The sequence below is a fragment of the Corythoichthys intestinalis genome, chromosome 20, assembly GCF_030265065.1.
Source record: "Corythoichthys intestinalis isolate RoL2023-P3 chromosome 20, ASM3026506v1, whole genome shotgun sequence".
Lineage (NCBI taxonomy): Eukaryota > Metazoa > Chordata > Actinopteri > Syngnathiformes > Syngnathidae > Corythoichthys > Corythoichthys intestinalis.
Genome location: NC_080414.1, coordinates 995595 through 1020196, shown reverse-complemented (window position 1 = coordinate 1020196; position 24602 = coordinate 995595). Strand labels below are relative to the sequence as shown.

At 42.6% G+C, this 24602-nt stretch overlaps 2 protein-coding genes across 4 annotated transcripts; one reads left to right on the top strand and one right to left on the bottom strand.

Moving 5' to 3' along the window:
• The first annotated feature begins 282 nt into the window (after positions 1-282).
• mastl (microtubule associated serine/threonine kinase-like) lies at positions 283-11671 on the top strand. 2 transcript variants are annotated; one of them, XM_057824732.1, is made up of 13 exons: positions 283-691; positions 753-890; positions 959-1098; positions 1159-1247; positions 3727-3830; positions 3914-4061; positions 4607-4755; positions 4816-5135; positions 5354-5645; positions 6714-6855; positions 9085-9198; positions 11206-11307; positions 11396-11671. In XM_057824732.1, exons 1-13 carry the CDS (start codon positions 530-532, stop codon positions 11551-11553), a joined length of 2058 nt encoding a protein of 685 aa, XP_057680715.1. In that variant the 5' UTR covers positions 283-529; the 3' UTR covers positions 11554-11671. The 2 variants fall into 2 exon arrangements, with proteins under 2 accessions (XP_057680715.1, XP_057680714.1); XM_057824731.1 differs by having other exon boundaries at positions 388-691; positions 5351-5645.
• acbd5a (acyl-CoA binding domain containing 5a) lies at positions 10784-24520 on the bottom strand. Of its 2 annotated transcripts, XM_057824745.1 has the most exons (13): positions 24360-24520; positions 24045-24156; positions 23031-23151; positions 19902-19974; positions 19713-19830; positions 19592-19624; positions 19134-19379; positions 18950-19044; positions 18663-18855; positions 18294-18502; positions 18134-18193; positions 16339-16448; positions 10784-16254 (listed from the first exon to the last, which is right to left on the bottom strand). In XM_057824745.1, the coding sequence occupies exons 2-13, from the start codon at positions 24142-24144 to the stop codon at positions 16242-16244; spliced, it is 1371 nt and encodes a 456-aa protein (XP_057680728.1). In that variant the 5' UTR covers positions 24145-24156; positions 24360-24520; the 3' UTR covers positions 10784-16241. The 2 variants fall into 2 exon arrangements, with proteins under 2 accessions (XP_057680728.1, XP_057680729.1); XM_057824746.1 differs by lacking the exon at positions 19592-19624 and having other exon boundaries at positions 10785-16254.
• Positions 24521-24602: the final 82 nt, after the last annotated feature.

The following is a 24602-nucleotide window of genomic DNA, read 5'->3' as shown; positions in this document are numbered from 1 at the left end:
TGACGTAACAGAAAAACCGACCCTCGACTGAATTGTCAACACTTTATTTTCCTAAAAACGTGTCTAGATAAAAAATGTATTTAAATTCGATTATTTAGGCAAAATTCTGTTAAATCAGCATTAAAATGCTCTCTGACATTAGTTAATAAAATGACAACACAGCGACGATTTAACTAAAGGACTACAATCTGACGTCACAATAATTTTCCGGCATTTTGAAGACACATTTTTCGAATTCTTTGAGGAGATGAGTAATATTGATAGTTTAATGTTACATGTACTTTACTATTTTAACTAAAAATGTTGGTAAATTATTACATCATTATTACGCTCTGTGATATTAAAAACACAACAATTGCACGCATACTTTATGAACAGGCACATCGCTTCGTACCTAAATGGCAGTCAGAGGACCCCGCTAAAATGTTGCTGAATTCAAATTTCAAAACAAACCTCAACTGTTAGTTGGTTGAACATGCTAGTTTTATTTTGAGCTAGGTTTTCGCTTTTGTACACTCGAACTAGCACAATGGGCGCCGAGGAAAAGTACAAAACTACTCCCAGCGCTAAAATTCAAATCAAACCGCCGGAAATTGACGAATTTGTCGTTTTGAAACCTATCAGCCGCGGTGCTTTTGGAAAAGTCTACCTAGCACGGAAGAAATGCAACTCCCGCTTATACGCCATTAAGGTGAGTAAATGCTCATTTTTGTAATCCGTGGCAGTTTAAAATTACAAATTGACTCTTGCAGGCCATGAATAAAGCGGACATGGTCGATAAAAACATGACGAACCAACTGAAAGCTGAACGCGATGCATTGGCGTTAAGCAAAAGTCCCTTCGTGGTTCATCTTTTTTATTCTCTCCAGTCTGCCACCAAAATCTACCTGGTAACAAACCAAACACACAAATAACTTGCAGAATTCTGGGTATGGTAAAGCACTTTTTCCATTTTCAGGTCATGGAGTACCTCATTGGAGGTGATGTCAAATCTCTCCTCCACATTTGTGGATATTTTGACCAAGACATGGCGGTCAAATATATCTCAGAAGTTGCCCTGGCGTTGGACTACCTTCACCGCCACGGCATTATACACAGGTGCATACAGCTTCGAAGTACTAATAGTACTGCATACGTCAACTTTTTTTGCATTTTCAGGGACCTCAAGCCCGACAACATGCTAATTTCTAACGAAGGTCACATTAAGTTGACTGATTTTGGCCTTTCCAAGGTGAAGCTCGACAGAGGTAAGTAAGAGAAAGCCGATTGGGCTCATTCATAGACTTCATAACCGATTGACATGACACGGGAAACTAACACGGGGCCTAATTTCAAAAACTTCAAATATTTTCAAAACCAAAGCTGCTACCGACCTAAAACCGAAACAGACACCTACCTTAGTCATATATAAGTCTCCATGAGCAGCGGCATCAAAAAATTCAAAGTCGTTTCCTTATAAAATCCCGATAAATTATTATTTTTTATATAAAACAACTTAAAATGGCTATAAAAGTTTCAGAGTTTACACTAGATGCAAAAAAATCACCAGTTTTTGACCAAAATAGCAACTTAATTTTTTCTTTATTTACTGCAAGTTTTCAACAGCTAATAAATCACTCGATTTAACATCAGAAACTTAATACTTAAGGAAAACGTGTAGAATCAATTATAAATAATATGTAAATAGATTATTAATGAATTCTATATATAATCACAACTTATTATAGAATAGAATAGCCGTTTATTATCATTATCACTATATACTGTTAGCGAATGAGGCTAGTGGCCGCCTGACGTAAACAGAGCTTTTCTGGCGAAAATTCTTGTGAATAAATGCTCAAATCCCCGAATTCTTCATAGATATGGACGTATAACAGTCTCGATTCTTGGTTAAAAGCAAAGAAACCGTGCAGTTAGCGTTTATTTTACGTATATATGTCGAAGTACAATGCTACTCTGTGAGCGAATGAGGCTAGTGGCCGCCTGATGTGAACAGAGCTTTTCTGGCGAAAATTCTTGTGAATAAATGCTTAAATCCCTGAGTTATTTATAGATATGGACGTAAAACAGTCTCGATTCTTGGTTAAAAGCAAAAAAATGTGCAGGTAACATTTATTTCACGTAAATATTGCCAACTAGGCTAGTCAAATACTAAAATTAGCCGCCTCCATGTGTAAACAAAGAAGAAAATTCCTGCGAATAAATTCTTCAATCACTGGATTCTTTGTCGATATGGACGTAAAACAGTCGCAATTTATTGTTAAAACAGTAAAAAAACAGGCAGTTACGCATCTATTTTACATATATATGTTGAAGAATGACGCTAATGCCATAGCAGTTCCCATTCTCCCATTGATTTTTTTCACAACGTATCAAAATGCATGCATGGTACGAAAAATATAATAGTTACCTTGAATCCTCGAACAAATCACTCCTCAGACAATCCTTCCTGTTTGTATGCGGTACAGTTTTCCTAGTTCTTCAAAAATCCAAGCTTAAATCCGACATGAGCGTGTGCCGTCTTCGCCTGTCTATAGACCCTACCCACGTGACGTCACAACTCCTTCCTCCTGACTGGTGCCGCCCAATTGTCCGTCAACACATCATGTTTCCCTGTTACGGCTACGTACATTCCTCCTATTTACGACGTGTTTTTCTGCTTGTTAACATTAATAATCAAAATGGTGAAGGCGTGTGTGGCGGTTGGTTGCAATAACAGAGAAGATAGACGGAGAAGACGGAGAGACTTGAAGTTCTACCGGATTCCGAGAGACCCGGCGAGAAGAGAGCGAGATGGGCTGCTGCAATTCGACGAGAAAACTGGGCTCCAAACGATTACCACAGATTATGTAGTAGTCATTTTATATCTGGTAAGATGCATTTAATATATATTTAGAGGGTTTTGGGCTGACAACCACAATTAAGATCATTGCTAGGCTAATCGCCGACAACATACACGTATGTATGTAGTGAGAGTGCTATCGCTAAACCATATAAACATTAAAAGCCCTAACTCCATTGACAAACGACATGAAATACATTAGACTTGACAGTGGATGTTAGCAATAACAAAAGATTTTGAATTGAAAATTTCGTAACTCACCTTTCCAAGCACAAGATAGATTCCTGCCGAATTTTCGTGGACTAGACCTGTTTCACCCAACCAGCAACGAAGTATTTATAAGCCTCCAAGCTCTTAAAGTTTTTCAAACTTTCGTGAGAATAGGCTGATTTTGTGTGGACAAGATAGTTGTACAGTTCAGGGTAGCTAGCAGATGTCAGGCAAATACGGCGGAGACAGCGGGTCGAAAAACATCGATTTAGGCATCAAATATGAATCTGGCGAATGGATAAACTGAAGCTTTTCCACGTAACGCCTTTTATGCAACGGATCCAATGAGTTTACAGCGTCAGATAACACCGGGGCTTCCATGAAATGCATTATAAATTGCTCGATCAATTGAGACCATTGATAATACAGACACAGAATGACGGACAAGTGGGCGGAACCATACAGCGAGCGCGTGATTTTGTGACGTCGATGGGTAGGGTCTATACTAAATGAAGCTCGGCCCCCTCTGATAAAGCGTGACGCAAAGAATGACTAAGTGTCACGTCAATAGGTAATGAAGTCTATGGCTCTTTTTATGCCGTTGCTGGCGATAAATTGCACATCTATCGCAATGTCACCCGACGTACAATTACAATGCTTTATTTCCCTTCCAGAACTGAAACTCACAGATATCCTAAACACACCATCTGTACCCAAACCCACCAATTATTCCCGCACGCCGGGTCAAGTCATGTCCTTAATCACATCAATTGGTTTTGTGAGTTCATTTCGTTCATGTTTTGGCCGGCATTTATCTCATTTGAAAAAGTTAAATACAATTTGCCGCTCCTTTTAACGCAGAACACCCCGATGGTTGAAAATCAACGTCACAGCAGCACATCCGCCGTTTCCTGCGGCAAAATGATGCGGAAGAACAAATCGCTGGGCTCGCCGCCTGTGACGGTGAAGGAGGCTATGAGCTCACCAGCTAATCACAACTGGAAGAAAGGTGGGGCTCCCGACAATTTGCGTCAATGCGACCGACAGGCTGGGTACTGTGAAAGTGAATGAGCCTGTGTTCCAATCTGCGTCATTCAATGGATGCAGTGAGTCATTATGACCACAGGGTGGCAGTAACGTGATGTAAAATGTCAATGGGCTCTAAACACTGGCGACTCCAGCCAGCACCATTTTAAGAATTATATATAGCATAAATAAAAAACCAAATACTAATCACCCGATTCCGATCCTCTTGAAAATGGCCTGATCGGCCCGATTTCCAATCACATGATCGGATTTTTTTTTTCACAAGGATGAAGTACATTTTTAAGTCAACTAAGACACATTTTAAAGCAAAACACACATCAAAACATTGATTAAATAATTAAAAATAACTACAAAGTACAACAAATAAAAATGTTAGACCGGTAGTCCCAGGAGATGAGATAAATGACTTCGGGCCAGGCGCCCTTACTGAAAACAACAGTTTTCATATGATGTAGTCCTTGAAAAAAATGTCATTGTAATCATTTCTGTTGAATTATTTGTGGACAGGGCTGCACAGTTGCGTGTTCGCTCCCCACTACCGGGCCGTCAATCTGACGCCCACGCTGATGAAAACCAGAAAGCGCTTCGAGACCTTGAGCGCGGCCAGCAGCGCCGACACCGAGGGCGGCGTCAGCCCGCTGTGGGAGTGCGAGGAGGTCGGCATTAGCGTAGCGACTTCTCGTCTCCAAATGCCAATGAAATTCCTCGCTCTTTAGAAGGAAAACAAAGAGAAGGCCGGCGTTTGCGGGAGCGCCTTCAAGCGGCCGTTTTCCGACGTGGAGGTGAGCCCGGACGCCGCGGAGAGCCTGCCCAAGAGGAGCGCCGAGCACTACCGCCCCCGCTACGATGACGCCGTCGCCACTCGCTCCGGGCTCACCGGAGCCTTCGCCGACGTGGGGATCGACGGCGAGGAGGGCGACCCGGCACCTCTTCGCTCCAGTCCCGTCACCGTGGCAAAGAGCCTCTTTTCGGAAATTGAAGATTCGGGAGTGCCAGGAAAAGACTGGGATTGTAGCTTCACGTCGCCGCTGGGCAGGTAACTCGGTGTCCGTTACAATGCATTTCATTTGTTTTGACAGTAAATACTCTTTGGCTGCCATTGGGCGGTAAGACGTCCGATCCATTTTAACTGGGAGGATCGCTTCCATCCCTTCCCAGTTGTGATGGATTGGACGTCTATTGCCGTCAATGGCAGTATTGTTGCATTGGCTGAAATTTAAAAAAAAAAAAAAAATCTTCCATCTTTTTTAGCAGTGGCGTTTGCCGGAGTTTGAGCCTGGACTCGGACGCCTCCGTGCTGGAAACGTCTGTTACCGTCCCGGACGTCAGCCAACCTTCCGAAAAAGTGGCCTCGCCCTCCCCGCCGGCGTCCCCCGGCTTCCTGCGACCCAAGAACGCGGTGGCGTTCCGCAGCTACTGCAGCTCCATCGACCGCTCCAACGCGTCGCGGCTGAGCCTGGGCGGCCCCCCGGACGCGTCCTCACCCGCCGTCTGCCTCGCCACGCCGGCCCACCGGAAGATCAGCACCGGCAGTTCCCTCTTCCAGGTTCGCCGCCGTTCTTGTCCGATCCGCTTCAAATGGATTGGACAAGCCCTCCAAATGTCCCCAAATGACCTGATATGACCAGGACACGTCCCCCAAATGACCTGATATGACCAGGACACCCTGGCCAAATGTCCCCAAATGACCTGATTTGACCAGGACACCCCCCCCCCCCCCCAAATGTCTCCAAATGACCTGATATGACCAGGACACGCCCCCCAAATGAGCTGTTATGACTAGGACACGCCCCCAAATGACCTGATATGACCAGGACACGCCCCCCAAATGTCCTCAAATGACCTGATTTGACCAGGACAGGCCCCCCCAAAAGACCAGATATATCTAGGACACGTCTGCCAAATGTCACCAAATGACCTGATATAACTAGGACACGCCCCCCAAATGTCCCCAAATCACCTGATTTTACCAGGACACCCCCCTCCCCCATGACCTGATATGACCAGGACACGCCCCCCCAAATGTCCCCAAATGAGCTGATATGACCAGGACACGCCTCCCAAATGACCTGATATGACCAGGACACGCCCCCCAAATGTCCCCAAATGACATATGACCAGGACGTGTCCCCCAAATGTCCCCAAATCAACAGGACAGGACCTGATATTGTCCCCGAAATGTCCCCAAACCAACCTGGCAGGGCTAAGATCTGTATCGCCACACACAGCAAAGACCCAGAGTAATTTCTCCAGAAATTGCAGTTTCTATTTTCTATGTTATCAATATCAAAGCATTTGCTATTTCAGGGTTCACTAAATCCAGACCTCGGTGCCACTTTTCCTGTCGTGTTTTCCACGTCTCTCTTCCCTAACACACCTGAATCAAATGATTATGTCATCAGCAACCTCTCCAGAAGCCTGATAATGATCCTGATTGTTTTGATTCAGGTGTGTTGGAGGAGGGAGACGTGGAAAACACGTCAGGAAAAGTGGCACAGAGGTCAGGATTTAGTGAACCCTGTGCTATTTGCTGAGTGGCTGCCATTAAGACACCCAATCCATATCCTATTGGTAGACTACAACTACACAACAGACAATCTTTTTCTTCTTGTAGACTCCTCAAGCCGTGTCCACCTCGCACACCCCCTTCCGGACCCCCAAGAGCGTGCGACGGGGGGCCCTGCCCGTAGAAGGGGCGCCCATTTTAGGAACCCCTGACTATTTGGCTCCGGAACTGCTTTTGCGAATGTCTCACGGTAAGAGAAGTCAAAAATTTTATCGACGAGCTGATGATTCATAATGAGTTGAGTTGATAAACCTGTTTGTTAAGTTTCAGGGAGGTGTCGTTGTGGTAAGTGCAAGAAAGGGGGGGGGGGTGTATTCTCAAGCATGCCCGCTAATGCATTTTGCCATATGATTTTGGGGCTCGGCTGTATAGTGTGGAGCAAAGTTGCAATCTTCTAACTTGAAGCGGGAGCTGTGGAGGACCAGGAGTGCCCAAAGAGAAAAATAAATTCATTTAGTTGAAAAAAATGAAGGAAAATTGGGGGGTGGGGGTATTCATTTATATCCAAATTAACTATGATTTGTTATTTAAATTGTTTTTTTTTTTTTCATTTGTGCAAGGGAACAAAAGTGACAAAATGAAATATTTTTAAAATCATTTTTTATATTTTGTCAATCATTTTTTGCATGGGAACAGTGATCACAAATAAAAACATGGAAGAAAAAAAATGGCCCAAAAATGTTGAAAATTTAACATAAAACATGAATCTTCGGTAGACGTCCAATGGCGTACCGTACGCTACACGTCACTTTAGCTCATTATCATTCATAACGTTAGCAATTGTTGCTAGGTGAGTCAAGCTCGCTTTTGTTCCAATGCTAAATGCATGTAAATAGTGTACGAACGAGATATTTACTGAGCTAAACCTACCAATTCTGTCCAAAAACGATATCCCTGGTGCCAAATTCACTGGTAAAGATGTGGAAAAACATACAAATGTTCAGTTAAAGAGATGGCTTGAGTGTTGAGAGCAGAAAAAGACTGGAAATCCTCTGGTTGTCTTAAATCCTTGACCGTTCTTGGGAGTAATTTACATTGCTATTTTTGTGTAGCGATCGCAAGTGCTACTCAGTGACAGCCAACCAACACTTTTTTTCATTAATAACAAATCTTAATTCTATAATTCATTTACACTTCCCCCTTAAGTTTTTTTTACAACATAAAAGGTAACAACAGTGGCAGTCAGATACCATTTGAATTTTTTTCAGGTCATTCATTGTCAGACAGAAGCAGCACGGCAAAACGCCACGCTAAAAAATAAGTCAAAATATCAAAATGGCTTACCTCATCGTCCTCTGTAGGACCATGGCCCCTGACAAAATGTTTATTGCATATAAAGGTGGTGTTAAACTGGTCTTTTGGACGTCCGCACAAGTTGATCCATTGTTCATTTTTTCCTCCAGGTTTTTGGCTTCAGGAAACGTAGGAAGAAAACATCCTTGATATGTCGTAATGCCTAGAGTCGTTTCTACAAGTTCCATAGCAGCAGTGTTTACTCGGCATGTTCTTTTTTGAAAGCTTACCGGCAGAAAACAAGTCGTAATAACATGAGTTGTATGCGAAGGTGTGTCTATGTTGACCCAATTCTGGGTTGCGATGGCGGCGTCACAGTCACGGTCCAAAAATGGCATTTGTGCATTACGCTATTCATTTACAACGGGAAGACTGACCGTGAATGTTCATGTTTCAGTGACGTCCAATCCTTTTTGGCTGGGAGGAGCGAATGAATGAACACTCATTCGCCCCTCCTAGTCAAAATAGATTGGACGTCTAGTGCTGTCAAAGACAGTCCTTGTGAATGAAAGGGTTAAAATTCATGATTATCTGAATTTCTGTCAATTTTGGCACTCCTCGTCCTCCACAGAGCACTACTAAAAGTTGCAAGTGGATAAATTGTGCTTATTTGGGGATGCAGTGTACAAAGTGGGAGGAGGACACAAAAACCACGCCACTTTAATTTTCAATGACGTAAAGAAAAGGGCGTTGAATGGCACTAAGTGGCAGTGTTAGATGCCAATTAAAACTGCAACTAACCATTGTTTAGCTAATGTCTATTAAGGATTGATTCAATTTACAATGTGCATCTGTCAACAAATTTGTCTCAACAAGCTAAACAAATCTTGATTGAAATTAGCCATCAATTCAATCTGATCACCCGGTGGTAGTCGCCATTGACGATGATAGAATTGCAATCATCCACGTGTTTTGAATTGAAATGTTTAGCACTAGTAGACGTCCAATCCATCTGAAGCAAGAGGATGGCAGCCCACGCTCCCTCTTGAGACGGATTTGACGTCTGTGCAAGCCCACGACGTAATCATTGCACCTTTTAGCAAACTGGATACTGTCACCAACTGAGCTTCTCATCAGTTCGTTTTTATTACGAGACTGGAAGAGTCACAGGACGTTTTTCTTTTAGACTGCATGGTGGACTGGTGGGCGTTGGGCGTGTGCCTGTTCGAGTTCCTCACCGGCGTGCCGCCCTTCAACGATGAGACGCCGCAGCTGGTCTTCCAGAATATTCTTAACAGAGGTACCTTTGATTATTATTATTAAAAAATGAAGGCCTGTCAGGTTGCCACTCGTGCACGGACTTCATAATGATATTGACGGGGCGTGGGGCCAATTATAAGGGGAGCCTGCGTTGTTCACGTGGCCGTCAAAGCTGACCGACTGGAATCATAGACAAAGAGCTTTTCCGGTGAAAATTCTTGTGAATAAATGCTTAAATCCCTGAATTCTTTATAGACATGGACGTAAAACAGTCTCTATTTTTTGTTAAAAGCAAAAAAAAAAAAAAAAAGTGCTGTTAGCATTTATTTTACACAAACATGTCGAATTATGATGCTAGTCTGTTAGTCAATGTGACGGCCGCCATATGTAAACAGCTTTTCTGGGAAAAAATCTTGTGAATACATGCTTAAATCCCTGAATTCTTTGTTGATATGGACGTAAAACAAGTCTCAATTCTTGGTTAAAAGCAAAAAAAAAAAAAAAAAAGTGCAGTTAGCATTTATTTTACGCAAATATGTCAAAGTATGATGCTAGTCTGTTAGTCAATGTGGCGGCCGCCATATGTAAACAGCTTTTTCGGTGAAAATTCTTGTGAATAAATGCTTAAATCCCTGAATTCTTTATTGATATGGACGTAAAACAAGTCTCAATTCTTGGTTAAAAGCAAAAAAACAAAAAACGTGTAGTTAGCATTTATTTTACGCAAATATGTCAAAGTATGATGCTAGTCTGTTAGTCAATGTGGCGGCCGCCATATGTAAACAGCTTTTTCGGTGAAAATTCTTGTGAATAAATGCTTAAATCCCTGAATTCTTTATTGATATGGACGTAAAACAAGTCTCAATTCTTGGTTAAAAGCAAAAAAACAAAAAACGTGTAGTTAGACTTTATTTTACGCAAATATGTCAAAGTATGATGCTAGTCTCGTCTGTTAGTCAATGTGGCAGCCGCCTTATGTAAACAGCTTTTCTGGGGAAAAAAATCTAGTGAATACATGCTTAAATCCCTGAATTCTTTATAGATTTGGACATGAGACAGTCTCGATTCTTGGTTAAAATTAAAAAAAAAAAACGTGCAGTTAGCATTTATTTTATGTAATTATGTCGAAGTATGATGCTAGTCTGTCAATGTGGCGGCCTCGATATGTAAATAGCTTTTCTGGTGAAAATTCTTGTGAATAAATGCTTAACTCCCTGAATTCTTTATTGATATGGATGTAAAACAAGTCTCGATTTTTGGTTAAAAGCAACAAAACGTGCAGTTAGCATTTATTTTACGCACATATGTCGAATTATGATGCTAGTGTGTTAGTCAATGTGACGGCCGCCATATGTAAACATGGAAATGGAAAAAAATCTAGTGAATACATGCTTAAATCCCTGAATTCTTTATAGATTTGGACATGAGACAGTCTCGATTCTGAAAAAAAGCTTGCAGTTAGCATTTATTTTGCGCAAATATGTCAAAGAATGATGCTAGTCATTTAGACAATGTGGCGGCAGCCTTACAACAAAGCTTTTCATGTTGAAAGTTCTTGTGGGAAAAAAACGAAAAATTTAATAAATTACCTTGAATCCTCCCCCCAAAAAAAAAAATCACTCCTGAGACAATCCTTCCTGTTTGTATGTGGTACAGCTTTATTACTTCTTCAACATAAATCCGGTATTGGATCTCAGCATGTGTCGCTGCAACCGACTGCGAATAACTCAAGCGGCTTGTGGGATGGCCCCCTACTTGAAGGCGTGGCGCAGTGAAGGTCGAATCTGTCAATATCCTTATGAAGTCTATGACTCGTGTTGTTGTTGTTGGTGTGTACACTATCATTTTGAGCTATTCATCAACGGTTCACAATGAGATTTGGGAGGTGTATTTTAGGGATGTTTATGTAAGAATTGGCCAGTAGAGGACATCCTTCTGTAGGCGAGGATTTTTTCAGATGACGACATACTAAACAGTAGAAGCACACAAGAGCCTTTTTTTTTTCTTTCAAATCAGGCTCATGCTGATTTTTAAACTTTTTCTTAAGATATCCCCTGGCCTGAAGGTGAGGAGGAGCTATCGGACGACGCCAAGAACGCCATTGAAATCCTCCTCAACATGGACAAAACCAAGCGGGCGGGATTTAAAGGTCAAAAAAACATGGCTACCGGTAGTGTGGTTGGGTTAAAAAAAAAAAAAAGAAAATTTGTTGTTAATAGTGGTTGTCCTTTGAACAGAACTGAGGCAGCACCCGCTGTTGGAAGGCCGCGACTGGGACAATCTGCACACGCAGCCCATGCCGTTCATCCCTCAACCCGAGGACGAGACGGACACATCCTATTTCGAGGGCCGGAACAACGCGCAGCACATCGCTTTGTCCGCCTTCAGCTTGTAAATATTTTTCCGTGCAATCACTTCATGTTCAAGTTTGAAAACACTAATATATTCAAGAGCTGCATTTTACGTGTAGGTTTTAAAAAAAGGAAATAAAATGTTTATGGTTCTTAAATAAAACAGCCAATTGTGAGTTATGATTTTTATTGGATTATGACATGCCAACAATCGGTAAAGTATGACTTAATATTTTTATTCAAACATGGCTCTTAATAATAGCGCTTTTGCCCATAAATACAATTTTTACTATACATGATAATGCAATTGACCCCTTAATGCATGAATGTACATTAAATGAAAATAGTATTAATACAAAAATACTGAATATGGAAAATTTAAATTGGGCATATACCGTAATTTTCGGACTATAAGCCGCTACTTTTTTCCCTCATTTTGAATCCTGTGCGGGTAATTTGTTTATTTGGGTTAATAGGAAACACTTCATTTTACAGCAGCATCACAAGACTACCGTAAGACGGTCATAATTGTGACATGACACTATCATGGGCATTAATTAATGCTTGTGGCAGATGTATCAACCGGAAGATTATGTCACCAACTTTCACATCTATTCAAAAGTGAGATCATTTGCTGGATGACACTTAATGACATAAGTCATAAGTACTTGTTACTGCTCGTGGCAGTGTCATGTCATTATCATGACGGTTTTATGACAGTCTTCTGTTGCCACTCTCAAAGTGTTACAAAATACTTTAGCAATTAATGAAACAACAGCAACTTAAATACTTGGCACAGGACATCAATTTTGATGGTTATTTACATCTGTAGCGCTGCAATGCATGCTAGGAGGCATGTTGGACGACAACAGTGTTGACAGCAGAGGTTGACTCTTCCCCCAAGGGGCCAGTGATGGCCAAATGAAGCTTCTTGAAGCAATGAAGCTTTGCAGCCAATTGGTTCTCAAAGCTTCATGGTGGTTCATTTGATCTTATGATGCCGCTGTCAAATAATGTGTTCCCAGTTAATATCTTTTGATGTAAATATCCCATAATACAAAGAGGACAGCTGTGGTTTATAATCCAGTGCGGCTTATCTACGAAGAAATGCCGTTTTCGTGTCAAATTTGTTAGGTGGCAGCTTATAGTCAGGTGCGCAGCTTATACTCAAGTGCGCCTTATAGTCCAAAAATTGCTGTAGTTAAAAAGTTGGAAATAAAAAAAAAACTAAAATAAAAACTTATGAAATAAAAAGACTTTTCCTATATTTTTAAATAAACATTTTTTTCCATTTGGCTGGTAACACCGCCCATTACCACTATGCTGGGCTAAGCTCCAGCATCCCGCAATCCTTATGAGGGAAGTGGCACGTGATAAAAAAATGCAATTTTTAAAGATTAGTCATATTTTTTTAAACGCAATTTTCAATAGTTACCATTTTTGCACTAATGCAATTTTTATGTCCCGATAATGTTTTGCTGTATACATGTTAAATGCAAACTGAGGCATCAAGGGGTTCAACTTTTGCATTGGAACCTGCACGTTGTACACAGTTTGTGTGGATGACAATGATTTTCCACGCACAGACAAAAAAACAAATAGTCAAGAGGTTGAGATTAACGGTGATAGACGTCGATGGTAGTGAAAGGTAATATTTGGTCCTTTTGCTACGATGCGAAGGAAGGGAGGCACTTTTCCCAAAACGCCACATGATTGTTAAGCTCCATTAAATATATTCATGTTCAGGCTGGCAAACATGGAAATTTATCATGTAAAATAGGATGATTTTTCAACCAAGTATTTAAAATGTGCTAATATTAGGTTTTATAATTCCATATTTGTCTTTTTTTTTTTTTTTTTCTTTAGAAAAAAAAAAAACAAGAAAATGCTCATTTTTCAGTCAATTTTCCATTCTCCAGCTCCACATCAGAATGACAAACTACAGTAGTGTTGCACTGATACCATATTTTGGTGACTGATACAGACGCCCAGCGGCGCAGTATACGATTGGACGTCGTTTGCGACGGCCATCTCAGGTAGGGCAACCAAACCAGCGGTTGGAAACAATCTCAAAAAGTACAGTGGTACGAAAAAGTATCTGAACCTTTTGGAATTTCTCACATTTCTGCATAAAATCCCCATCAAATGTTATCTGATCTTTGTCAAAATCACACAGATAAAAAAGCAGTGTCTGCTTGAACTAAAACCACCCAAACATTTATAGGTTTTCATATTTTAATGAGGATAGCATCAAACAATGACAAAGGGGGGAAAAATAAGTAAGTGACCCCTCTGCCTAAGGAGACTTAAAATGTTTGGTAAAATTTGGTTTCAATTGCTCTTTAAGTAAGGTGTGTGCCCTATCACTGATGAGTGCTTTAAAGCTGCCCTGCCCACTATAAAACACACACCTGGTGAGAAATGTCTTGTTGAGAAGCATTGTCTGATGTGCATCATGGCTCGGTCAAAAGACCTGCGATCAAGGATTGTTGCTTTGTATAAAGCTGGGAAAGGATTGAAGGAGATAGTACCTTTTCTCGTAGGCACCGTCTAACTCTTTGCATTAGTATCGTTGCAGGTATTTACTGTTTGACTGTTTGTATTACTCTAACACACCCAATACAAAGTAAATAGGACTTACACCATAGTTTAAGGAAAACTAGCAGAATATTGGGCATAGGAGATACATGACACCTTCTTATCATGGAAGCCCAACGTATGTGTCATGCAACTGACTAAGAAAAATTGATGCTGACAAGCACACGTTTGCACCGACAACTCTCGCAATCAGTTCTCCCAGACAGTCCAGAACAAATGGCGGGACACAAGGAACACCGGAGAATGCCCGATATCCAACTGATAACATGACTGACAAGACTCCAAGAGCCTCTTTGACGCTGAAGTGGCATAAACCACAACCCTCGTTGCCCGGACAACATAACTCTCGAAACCTCCTGTCCAATCCACAAACAGACAATTATCCTAAACACACCCTTCTTCCTGCCCACGGTTCGCCCTGTGAGAGCCTTCAAAAGACAAAGTTTATCGTGCTCATTTTTTCTCGAGAACCTTTTGTTAACGTGTGGTAGTGTGACCTTGCCTCCCCGCCCGAGTGTTTGTTGCGGTGAGCCTTTTTTAAACCTTTCAAAATGTAAAAAGTGTACAAAGGGTTAAGACTAATGTGCACGCACGGCGTTTGGCCTTTTGGCCGGGGTCCTGCCGGCCTAAGTCGTTGGAGCTGCGCCAGCGGGGGTCCGGCAGTCTGGCTGAAAGATCAGATTCCTTCAAGATACAAAAACAATCTCTAAAGTCTGGATGTTCCTCAATCGACAGTCAGAAAGGTTTTCTACAAATGAAGAGAGTTTGGCACTGTTGCTTCTCTCCCAAGGAGTGGCCGTCCACCATAGAGGACACCAAGAGTTCAGCTCAGAATACACAGAGGTAAAAAAAGAACCTAGAGTTTCTGCGAAAGACATAACAGAAATCACTGGCACAGTCCAATATCTCTGCGCCCACATCAACTATATGTAAAACTATGGCCAGGAATGGTGCTCATGGGAGGACTCCACGGAGGAAGCCACTGTTGTTTAAAAAAAAATTGTTGCTTGTTTAATGTTCACAAAAAGGCACTTGGACACTCCACAGAAGTTTTGGCAAAGTAGTTTGTGGACCGTTGAAACCACAGTTGAATTATTTTGGGAGTAACACACACTGTTGTGTGGAGTAAAAATGGAACAGCTCGCCAACATCAACACCTCATCACCACCGTGAAGCGTGGTGGAGGGGGCATCATGATTAAGGGCTGTTTTGCTGCCTCAGGGCCTGGACAACTTGCAATCATTAATGGAAGAATGAATTCAAAAGTTTTGCAGGAAAACCTGAGGCCGTCTATCAGACCATTGAAGCTAAAAAGAGGACTTCAGAATGGTTTCAGAAGAAAATAAATACACGTTCTGGAGTGGCAAAGTCAACGTCCAGACTTGGACCCCATTGAGATGCTGTGGCAAGAGCGATTCATGCCAGACAACCCAGGAATCTGACTGAACTACAGCAGTTTTGTAAAGAGGAATGGGCCAAGATTAGTCCTGATGGATGTCCCGGACTGATCTGCAACTACAGGAAGTGTGTGGTTGAAGTTATTGCTGACAAAGGGGGAGGGGGGGGCACAATTTGAATGTGACGATTCACTTATTTTTCACCCCTCCTGTCATTGTTTGCATACTATCCTCATTAAAATATGAACACCTATAAATGTTTGGGTGGTTTTAGTTAAAGCAGGCACTATTTTCATCTGTGTGATTTTGACAAAGATCAGATCACATTTGATAGTGACTTTATGCAGAAATGTGAGAAATTCCAAAAAGTTCAGATACTTTTTCATACCACTGTACATACTGCGTCAGATCAGATGACTTGATTTTAGCTCCGTATCAGGGCAACACTAGAATTTTCACATTTTCCTTTCTAAACCACAAAGTTTTCCATCTCTTCATTTTAGCGGCGTTGCTTCAGGTGAATAAATTCAAAGATTGAAATCACGTCAAGCTCAAAAAAGCGTCAGGCTTGTGCAGCAGTTTAAGCCCTAAATTGCTATGAAAACCGTCATTCGTCACATTCTTTGAGTACGCACGTTTCCTCATGGGACTTTCGTCTTTTTTTTTTTAGTGCAAAAGCATAGACGCAGGGCCGTATCCCGCCAAAAGTCAGCGGCCGGGACGGGTCCTCTTTCCTTTCAATCCAGTCGTCTTCGTCGACCGGAAAGGAAAGCAGAGCACGTGTCAGGAAGGGTTTGAAACGGAGCACATTGCTTTTATTTGGCATTTCAATACCTTCTCCGCCTGTTGACGTAGAGGCCGATGAGCCAGTGCGCTACGAAGGGCCACACGGCGGCAAAGGCCAAACTGCCGGGAGAAATGTCGAAAGGCCACCAAGATGGCCGCTGTGAAACAAACAAATTCTTTTGTGAACAAAAGTCATCAAAAAAATTGATGAAACAGGATGAGAGTACATGTGAAATACATTGTTTTACAAATATTCGAGTTGCAAAAAACAACAAAGCGACAAAGTATTGATACTTTTATAATCTGAGGCTTTGCATTGCAAAGACCCAGATAGTAAAATTCTCTTTTTTTGAATGGGATTTCTTTGGCGCGCCGCAAAGCCCGAACCGTTTGACCAATTGGCACCGTTCGAATATCGAAACGACCGGAATTTTCGCGCGACTCAGGGACTTTTTCCAACGACCCCTAAAAATGTTCCATTCGCCCCTAAACGCCGATTTTTCAAAGAAAAAAAATGTATCTAGTCCTACAATTTTTGACCAAATCACATAATTTGGACATCAAAAATTCCAGGACAGTGAGGGGCATTGGATTTGTGTACAGAATTTGGAAAAAATGTATTTGCCAAAAACTTTCCCATTCATTTTTATTGGGAAATTTCCTATTCACTTCCAATGGAATTACCAATGGAATTTAAATTGCATTGATGCCATTGACGATCATTTATGTCGATTCTATTGATGCCAATGAAACAGCCATGGACATTCAAATTTCCCATTCATTTTCAATGGCAAAAAAAAAAAAAAACAATGTCCCCAAATCAACAGGAAATGACCAAATATCAATAGGACATGCCTCCCAAATGACCTGATATGACCAGGACACGTCCCCGAAATGTCCCCAAATGACCTGATATGACAAGGACACATCCCCAAATCTGATATTGTCCCTGAAATGTCCCCAAACCAACCTGGGCGGGGCCAAGATCTGTATCTCGGCACAGCAAAGCCCCAGAGTAATTTCTCCAGAAATTGCAGTTTCTAGTTAATGTACGAGTTACATTGTCAATGTAACAATATTGCAACAGGCTTTGCTGTGGCAACTCATTGTGTAAGTGAGAAGCTGTTCTCAGCTGAGCTAGGGGATTGGAGTGAACTCACTCAATGAAGCATTTAATAAAGACAAGCATTTTTTGGTATCATTCTTGTATTCACTTTTTGAAGGCGGGACAGTCACATGTTTGGAACTTGTTCTAAAAAAATAAATAAAATGATTGGATCGGGACCCTGTATCGGGAGATTCTCAAAATCAGGTGAGTCAGACTTGGGTGCAAAAATATGCGATCACAAAAGAATATTTACTGACGGTCCTTCCAATTCAAATGGAGGTATATCTATAATTTACTACCAGATTGTTCTTATATGACCAGGACACACCCCCAAATGACCTCAAATAACCTGATATGACCAGGACATGTCCCCCAAATCATCAGAAGTGACCAAATGTTGTCCCCAAACCAACCTGGGTGGGGCTAAGATCTGTATCTCCACACAGCAAAGCCCTAGAGCAGGAGTGGGCAAACTATTCCACAAAGGGCCGTAGTGGGTGCGGGTTTTCTTTGTAACCCATCAAAAGGACACCTTTGCACCAGTCTGGTATCTTAAAAGTGCAATCAGTTGATTGCAGTCAGGTGCTTCGTGTTTCCCAGGGCCTCTCATTGGTTAAACTGCCTGAGCTAGATCGGTTGTAACAAAGACCAGGACCCACTGCGGCCCTTAAAGACCGGTTTGCCAACCCCTGCCCTCGAGTAATTCTCCAGAAATTGCAGTTTCTCGTTTATTACCAGATTGTTCTTGTTGGCAGAGGCGGGCGTGTGGACCGGCGACATGGCTGCTGATCTCGCCTGCAAAAGACGAGGACAGTCACGACTGACAGCATTTAGAAATAGAAATGTATTGCGTTCCGTGGCAATGTGAGCGTCAAACTGCGCCGAGTGGCCGGACCTGCGTGGCGCTGAGCGCCTCCAGCGTGTGGAGCCTCTGAAGAACGCTGCGCATGTCGTCCTGTAGCTGGGCCAAGGCCGCCACGATCTGCTCGTTCAAGCTTCCCGCGGACGCGCCGCCTCCGCCGCGCCGCCCGCCGCCGTTGTCGTCTCCGCCGGCGCCGTGCGAGGGTTTCGACGCCCCGGGACCGCGCCCGAGGGCCCTCGAGCCTGAAAATGGAAAAAACAGGGAACCTTGTTTAAGCTCAGCATCGACGAGGAGGTTGTCGCGCTGATATCGGTGTCGACATCGAACGAACCCTCCCGCTTCAGATGGATCAGATGTCTACTAGTAATAAAAGAGTTCACGAAAAGGCAGCGAAGAACGGACCTCTGCTGACTCCGATGTTGGAATTGGGAAAATCCACGTTGAGTCGGGACCGCTGCGAGGCGCTCCCGCCGGCTTCTCCGTCCTCGCCGCCGCACCTGACGCCCTGCGGCGCTCCCTGGTGCTCCGCGGGCTCCTCCTCTTCCTCTTTTTCATCTTCGTCCAAGTCCTCCAGGGAGCGACTTTGCTCCAGATTCTTTTATAAAAATCAGACAAAGTCACAGCAAGAGTTATGCGAGGCTCTTTTCATTTTTATTAGATACGATTGCGGTGGTTTCGGACTCTCTCGCCTCGTCTTGGCCGAACTGATCCACCGAGTCGCAGTAGACCTCGCTGTCCGAGTCGCTGGCGAGCTGAGCGCCGCCCGTCACGTCCTTGCCTGCGTCTGAAGGGGCGGGGCGACAGCAAAAAGGTCAAAGTCTACAAAAGCTTAACAATTAGCCAGGGCTGTACGAGATCTAATGCTTTCCTTACCGAGGTGGTGTCCGTTGACCAGCGTGTGGTCGCCGTTTGTCATGTGCGCCTGTCCGTTGGCCATCTTGCCATTTTGAAATCGACGCGAGGCTTCGGCGTCATCATCACCGTGGTCGTCGTCAGACTGTTCCTCGGGCGTGGCGAACTTGGCGGGCGGAGCCTCCAGCGTTCCGTTCATCTCCATGGTCCTGACGATGCTCTTGGCCACGCTTCTCGACGACACGCTGCTCAGAGACGTGCCGAAGCCTTCGGAGGAGCAAATTCAATCGAAAAATACAAAGTTAACTCATTGACGGCGAGAGACGCCCGATCCATTCGCATCTATGAAAATTAAATATGCTCCAACTCTGAGGTTCCACTCTGTTTACACCGTCAACAACCCACAACAAGCTAAAGTAGCGCATGAGGCTAACTACCGCTAATGGCTATTTGCGTGTTGCGCATGTGCAAGTACTTGCCTTCCAGCTGCCTAGCAAACTGTGTCAAACGGGCTGAATGTACGCGTGACAGGAGACAAAACGGGAGATAAAAACAATGAACGTGCAAAGTAAAGTTATTGCGAGCGCGGCGAACGCAGACCTGTGCTGAGATCCGATATCTGCGTAATCTTTCTCTTCTCGTCCACCAGTTCGTAGAAAGGGCCGAGGATCTGCAGCAGCTCTTCCACCTCGCCCGTCATGGGCATGCCCTCCAAAATCTACACAGGCCAATCAAGTGTGAAATCCATGAGGCCGGTCGGGAAAAAGACATTTGAAGATGAGGACGTACCAACTTCATTTCGTCCACGTAGGCCGCCATGGCTTCCTCTTTGCTCATTTCGCCCAGAGAGTTCCACGCGTCCCTGATAAGTCAAGTGTACAAAATTGTCCTTGTAGGTGCCCGTGTTACACAGTTGGACTGTCATTATCTGGGTCTTTGCGATGCAAATATTTGAACAACCCCGACAAATTTTCCGTTTGCCCTTAAACGCCAATTTTTGGGAAAAATAAAACTTTCTAAATATCTTGTCCTACAATTTTTGACCATATCACAATTTGGACATAAATATTTTCAGGACAGTGAGGGGCATAAAAGTTGTATACAGAATTTGGAAAAAATTGACGGTTCCCCCAAAATTTTCCAAAAACTTTCCCATTCATTTTTAATAGGATGAAACGTTCAAATTTCCTGTTCACTTCCAAAGGAATTTCCATTGCATTGATGCCATTGGAGGCCATGTATGTCGAATCCATTGATGCCAATGTACTTGGATTCCATTGACTTAAATGTACGTCGATGCCATTGACGGCCATGGACGTCCAAATTTCCCATTCATTTCCAATGGCATTAACATTACATTGAGGCCCATTTAGTCAGATGCCATTGATGGCCGTGTATATAAATTCTATTGATGCCAATGTGTTTGGATTCCATTGACGCATATGGATGTCGATGCCATTGACGGCCATGGCCGTCCAAATTTCCCGTTAAATTTCAATGGCATTTGCTATGTTTAATGCCATTGACGGCCATGTTTGTCGATTGTATTGATGCCAATGTACGTGAATTCCATTGACGCAAATGTAAGTCTATTCCATTGACGGCCATGGACGGCATGTCCCCAAATGACCTGATATGACCAGGACACGCCCCCCAAATGACCTGATATGACTAGGACACAACCCCCAGATGTCCCCATATGACCTGATATGACCAGGACACGCCCCCCCCCAAATGTCCCAACATGACCAGATATGACCAGGACACCCCCCCCAAATGACCTTATATGACCAGGACACGCCCCCAAATGTCCTGATATGACCAGAACACGCCCCCCAAATTACCCAATATGACCAGGACACGCCCCCAAGTGTCCCTAAATTACCTGATATGACCAGGACATGTCCCCCAAACGTCCCCAAATCAAAAGGTGGTGAGTGACCTGTTATGACCAGGATGTGTCCCCCAAATGTCCCCAAATCAACAGAAAGTGGCCTGATATTGTTCCCGAAATGTCCCCATACCAACCTGGGCGGGGCTAAGATCTGAATCTCCCCATAGCAAAGACCCAGAGCAATTTCTCAGTTTCTATTTTAAAATATAGCTTTGTTTTAATTTATGTAGAATCGAAAATGGCAATCAATCAATCAATCAACTTTATTTGTATAGCACATTTAAAAATCCGCCAAGGAGACCAAAGTGCTTTACATAGCAAAACACAGCAAAATAAGTCAACTTTGAAAGATAAAACAAACACATAAAATAAAATAAATAAAAGACGAGGTCATAAACTGTCATTGCACATTAAAAGCTGACGAAAAATAAAATGTTTTAAGACGTGATTTAAAATCCGTAAGTGAGGGGGCCTGTCTAATAGTAAGTGGTAATTGGTTCCACAGCCTGGGCGCCATCACCGCAAATGCACGGTCACCCCTAAGCTTCAGCCTTGATCTTGGGACTACTAGAAGCAGGTGGTCAGCTGATCTGAGGGTTCTGGTTGGACTGTAAGGCTGAAGCAGTTCTGACAAATATGGCGGCGCAAGATTATTCAAACATTTAAAAACAAATAATAATATCTTAAAATGTATTCGGTAATGTACCGGGAGCCAGTGAAGAGATGCTAAAATGGGGTGATATGTTCACGCCTGCGGGTTCTAGTTAGGAGTCGAGCAGCAGAGTTTTGTACAAGTTGCAGACGGGCCAGTGCCGCCTGACCGACACCTGCATACAAAGAATTACCGTAATCCAGCCGAGTTGTGACAAAAGCATGAATCAATTTTTCCATATCAGAGCGTGAAACAATAGATTTCACCTTAGCAATCTGGCGAAGCTGATAAAAACAGTCCCGAACAACACAAGAAATCTGCTTCTCAAATTTAAAATCAGCATCAAATTGGACCCCTAGATTTTTGACATAATTCTTAAGAAACGGAGACAATGAACCGAGGTCAACATTCAGGGAGGCCTGGCTACTCGGTTTGAACACCATGACTTCAGACTTACTGTCATTCAAACTTAAAAAATTACATGAGAGCCACGACTTTATATCGTTGAGGCATTCAATAAGTTGACAGAAAGTGCCATTCTGCGCCAATGGAAAATAGATTTGACAGTCATCAGCATACAAATGAAATGAAACACCATGTTTTCTAAAAACAGAACCAAGAGGCAATAAATAAAGTGAAAATAAAAGAGGGCCGAGAACAGATCCCTGGGGAACCCCATGTGGAAGCGATGCCTTTTTGGACATGAAATTGCCCATTTTCACACAAAAACTCCGTTCATTTAGGTAAGACTTAAACCATTCAAGAGCGACACCTTGAATACCCACACTGTGTTCAAGACGAGAAATTAAAATCTGATGGTCTACGGTATCAAATGCTGCAGATAAATCTAAAAGAACTAAAACAACAAACTTGCCAGAGTCTGTTGCCAGAAGTATATCATTTGATACTCTTAAAAGTGCCGACTCAGTGCTGTGGAGGGATTTAAAACCAGACTGAAATGGTTCCGAAATCTGGTTTTCTTCAAGGAATGGTAGCAGCTGACTATAGATAACCTTTTCTAGTATTTTAGAAATGTATGGAAGATGAGAAATGGGCCTAAAATTTGAACAGAGGGTGGAGTCTAGGCCTCTCTTCTTCAATAAAGGTTCTACTACTGCATTAAGTATTTATTTGTTTTTAGTACCACAGTTCAAAACAAACAGCGAGAGAACAACACGTGTCATCTGAGGGCAGAGAGCAACGTGTGGCGCCGTGTACACAAGCCCAAGCAACGCAAATACAATATTGTGATGATAATAAGACCTGCTGTGTAAGCGCGCTAACAAACACTGGCGTAAAACACTAGGTCTTTTATTCTTCTCCATTTTATGATACGACCGGAAGCGAAGATTGTTTTTTATCGGCGTCGTACCATTTTGCTTTGCCGATGGCGTCCCAGAATCCGGGCCGGGCGATGTTGCACTTGCCCACCGTGGCTTGCTTGTAGTAACTGTAGAACTTCAGCATCATGTCATTGGACGGCTGAAAAGAACCTGCAAAAACATTTTTTTTCCAAATAGATTGAATGTCTGTAGCAAACAATAAGTGCTGCAACGATTATTCAATTAACTTGAGTAGGTCGATTAGAAAAGATTCGAACTTTACTGCTTCGAGTTTGCATTTAATTAAAGTGGTGTTGTTATGGTTTGTTTTGAAAGTGTTTGCATTTAGTTTTACTAATTTGGGTGGATACACTGCCCTCTAGTGGCAACAGTAAATATGACATAACTCATTTCACATGGCTGAATCCAGCTGCTCCCTGTTAGCCCGACATAAGCAAAGTTTTTGTTTGAGCTAATGTTTTTTTTAATGCATTCGTAGTTTATTTTATAGGTATATTTAGCCGTTTTTATGGGAATGTGTGTTTCAACCATTTGTTAAGAGCATTGTTAAAAAAAAAAAAAGTTTGCATTGTACAGCATTTAAGCTAGCGGATTATTGTTACGCAAGTTAGCCAATTGTTCTTTTTTTATATTTAGATCCTCATTTATTTTTTTAAATAGAGTTTCAAGCTCAGCTCAGGTATTTTAATTTTTTTGTGTTCCATATCCGATCAATCGATTATTCGATCTAGTTCATCGATTAATCAAGGACTAAAATAATCGATTGCTGCAGCCCTATGAACAATGAAAAAAAACATTTGACATTATGAAATTAAAAATATATATTGTGTGTATTTATCAATAGGGTTGTGAAAAGTATGGACACGTATGTATGTAGTATCGAAAAAAGGTATTGAGTATTTTTCGAGTATCGGTCTCGAGTTGAAAATGTTAGTATGGTGACAACAGCACATTATTTATGTTTTAGCTAGCTTGTTGTTCAAGTCCGCTGTGCAAAGTGGATTAGCCTTCTTGAAATCCACCTGCGTTCCGGTTCGACTCACCGTTCGGTGGCAAACTCTTGATGACTTTGACGGCCGCGTCGAACCTCAGCTGGGTCAAACGCGTCTGCTCATCGGTACCGAGCGACTGGGCCACTTCCATTGTGACGAGCACCTAAAGTACAAGACCAAATGTCTGTTTATGTCGTCATGTTCTAATCCAAACATGAAAGCTACGTTTAACGTTGTGCCAAGCGAAGACTGTTGGCTACACTCGGCGTCTGTTGTAGGACAAACATTAGCAAGTCAGTTTTTAGTGAAGTTAATGCAGATATTCCAGGATATTCGAAGGTACTCTGAGGAATTAATGTCGCTTACCGTTATAAATATGACAGCCTATCTGTGTGTCAGAAGGCGAGCAGCCCCAAGGTTTCGACCAGACGCCATGAACTGCACGGTAAAGCGTCAACCACTACAGGTGCACTCTGGGAGTTGTATTTCTTCGCGACTTATTTTCGACGACGTCAACCGGTCAACTTTGCCGTCAACCTCCGCGGTCAGCTGAGGAGATTTCGCAGAGACGAGACAAAATTGTTACACACACAACTGATTATGGATGTA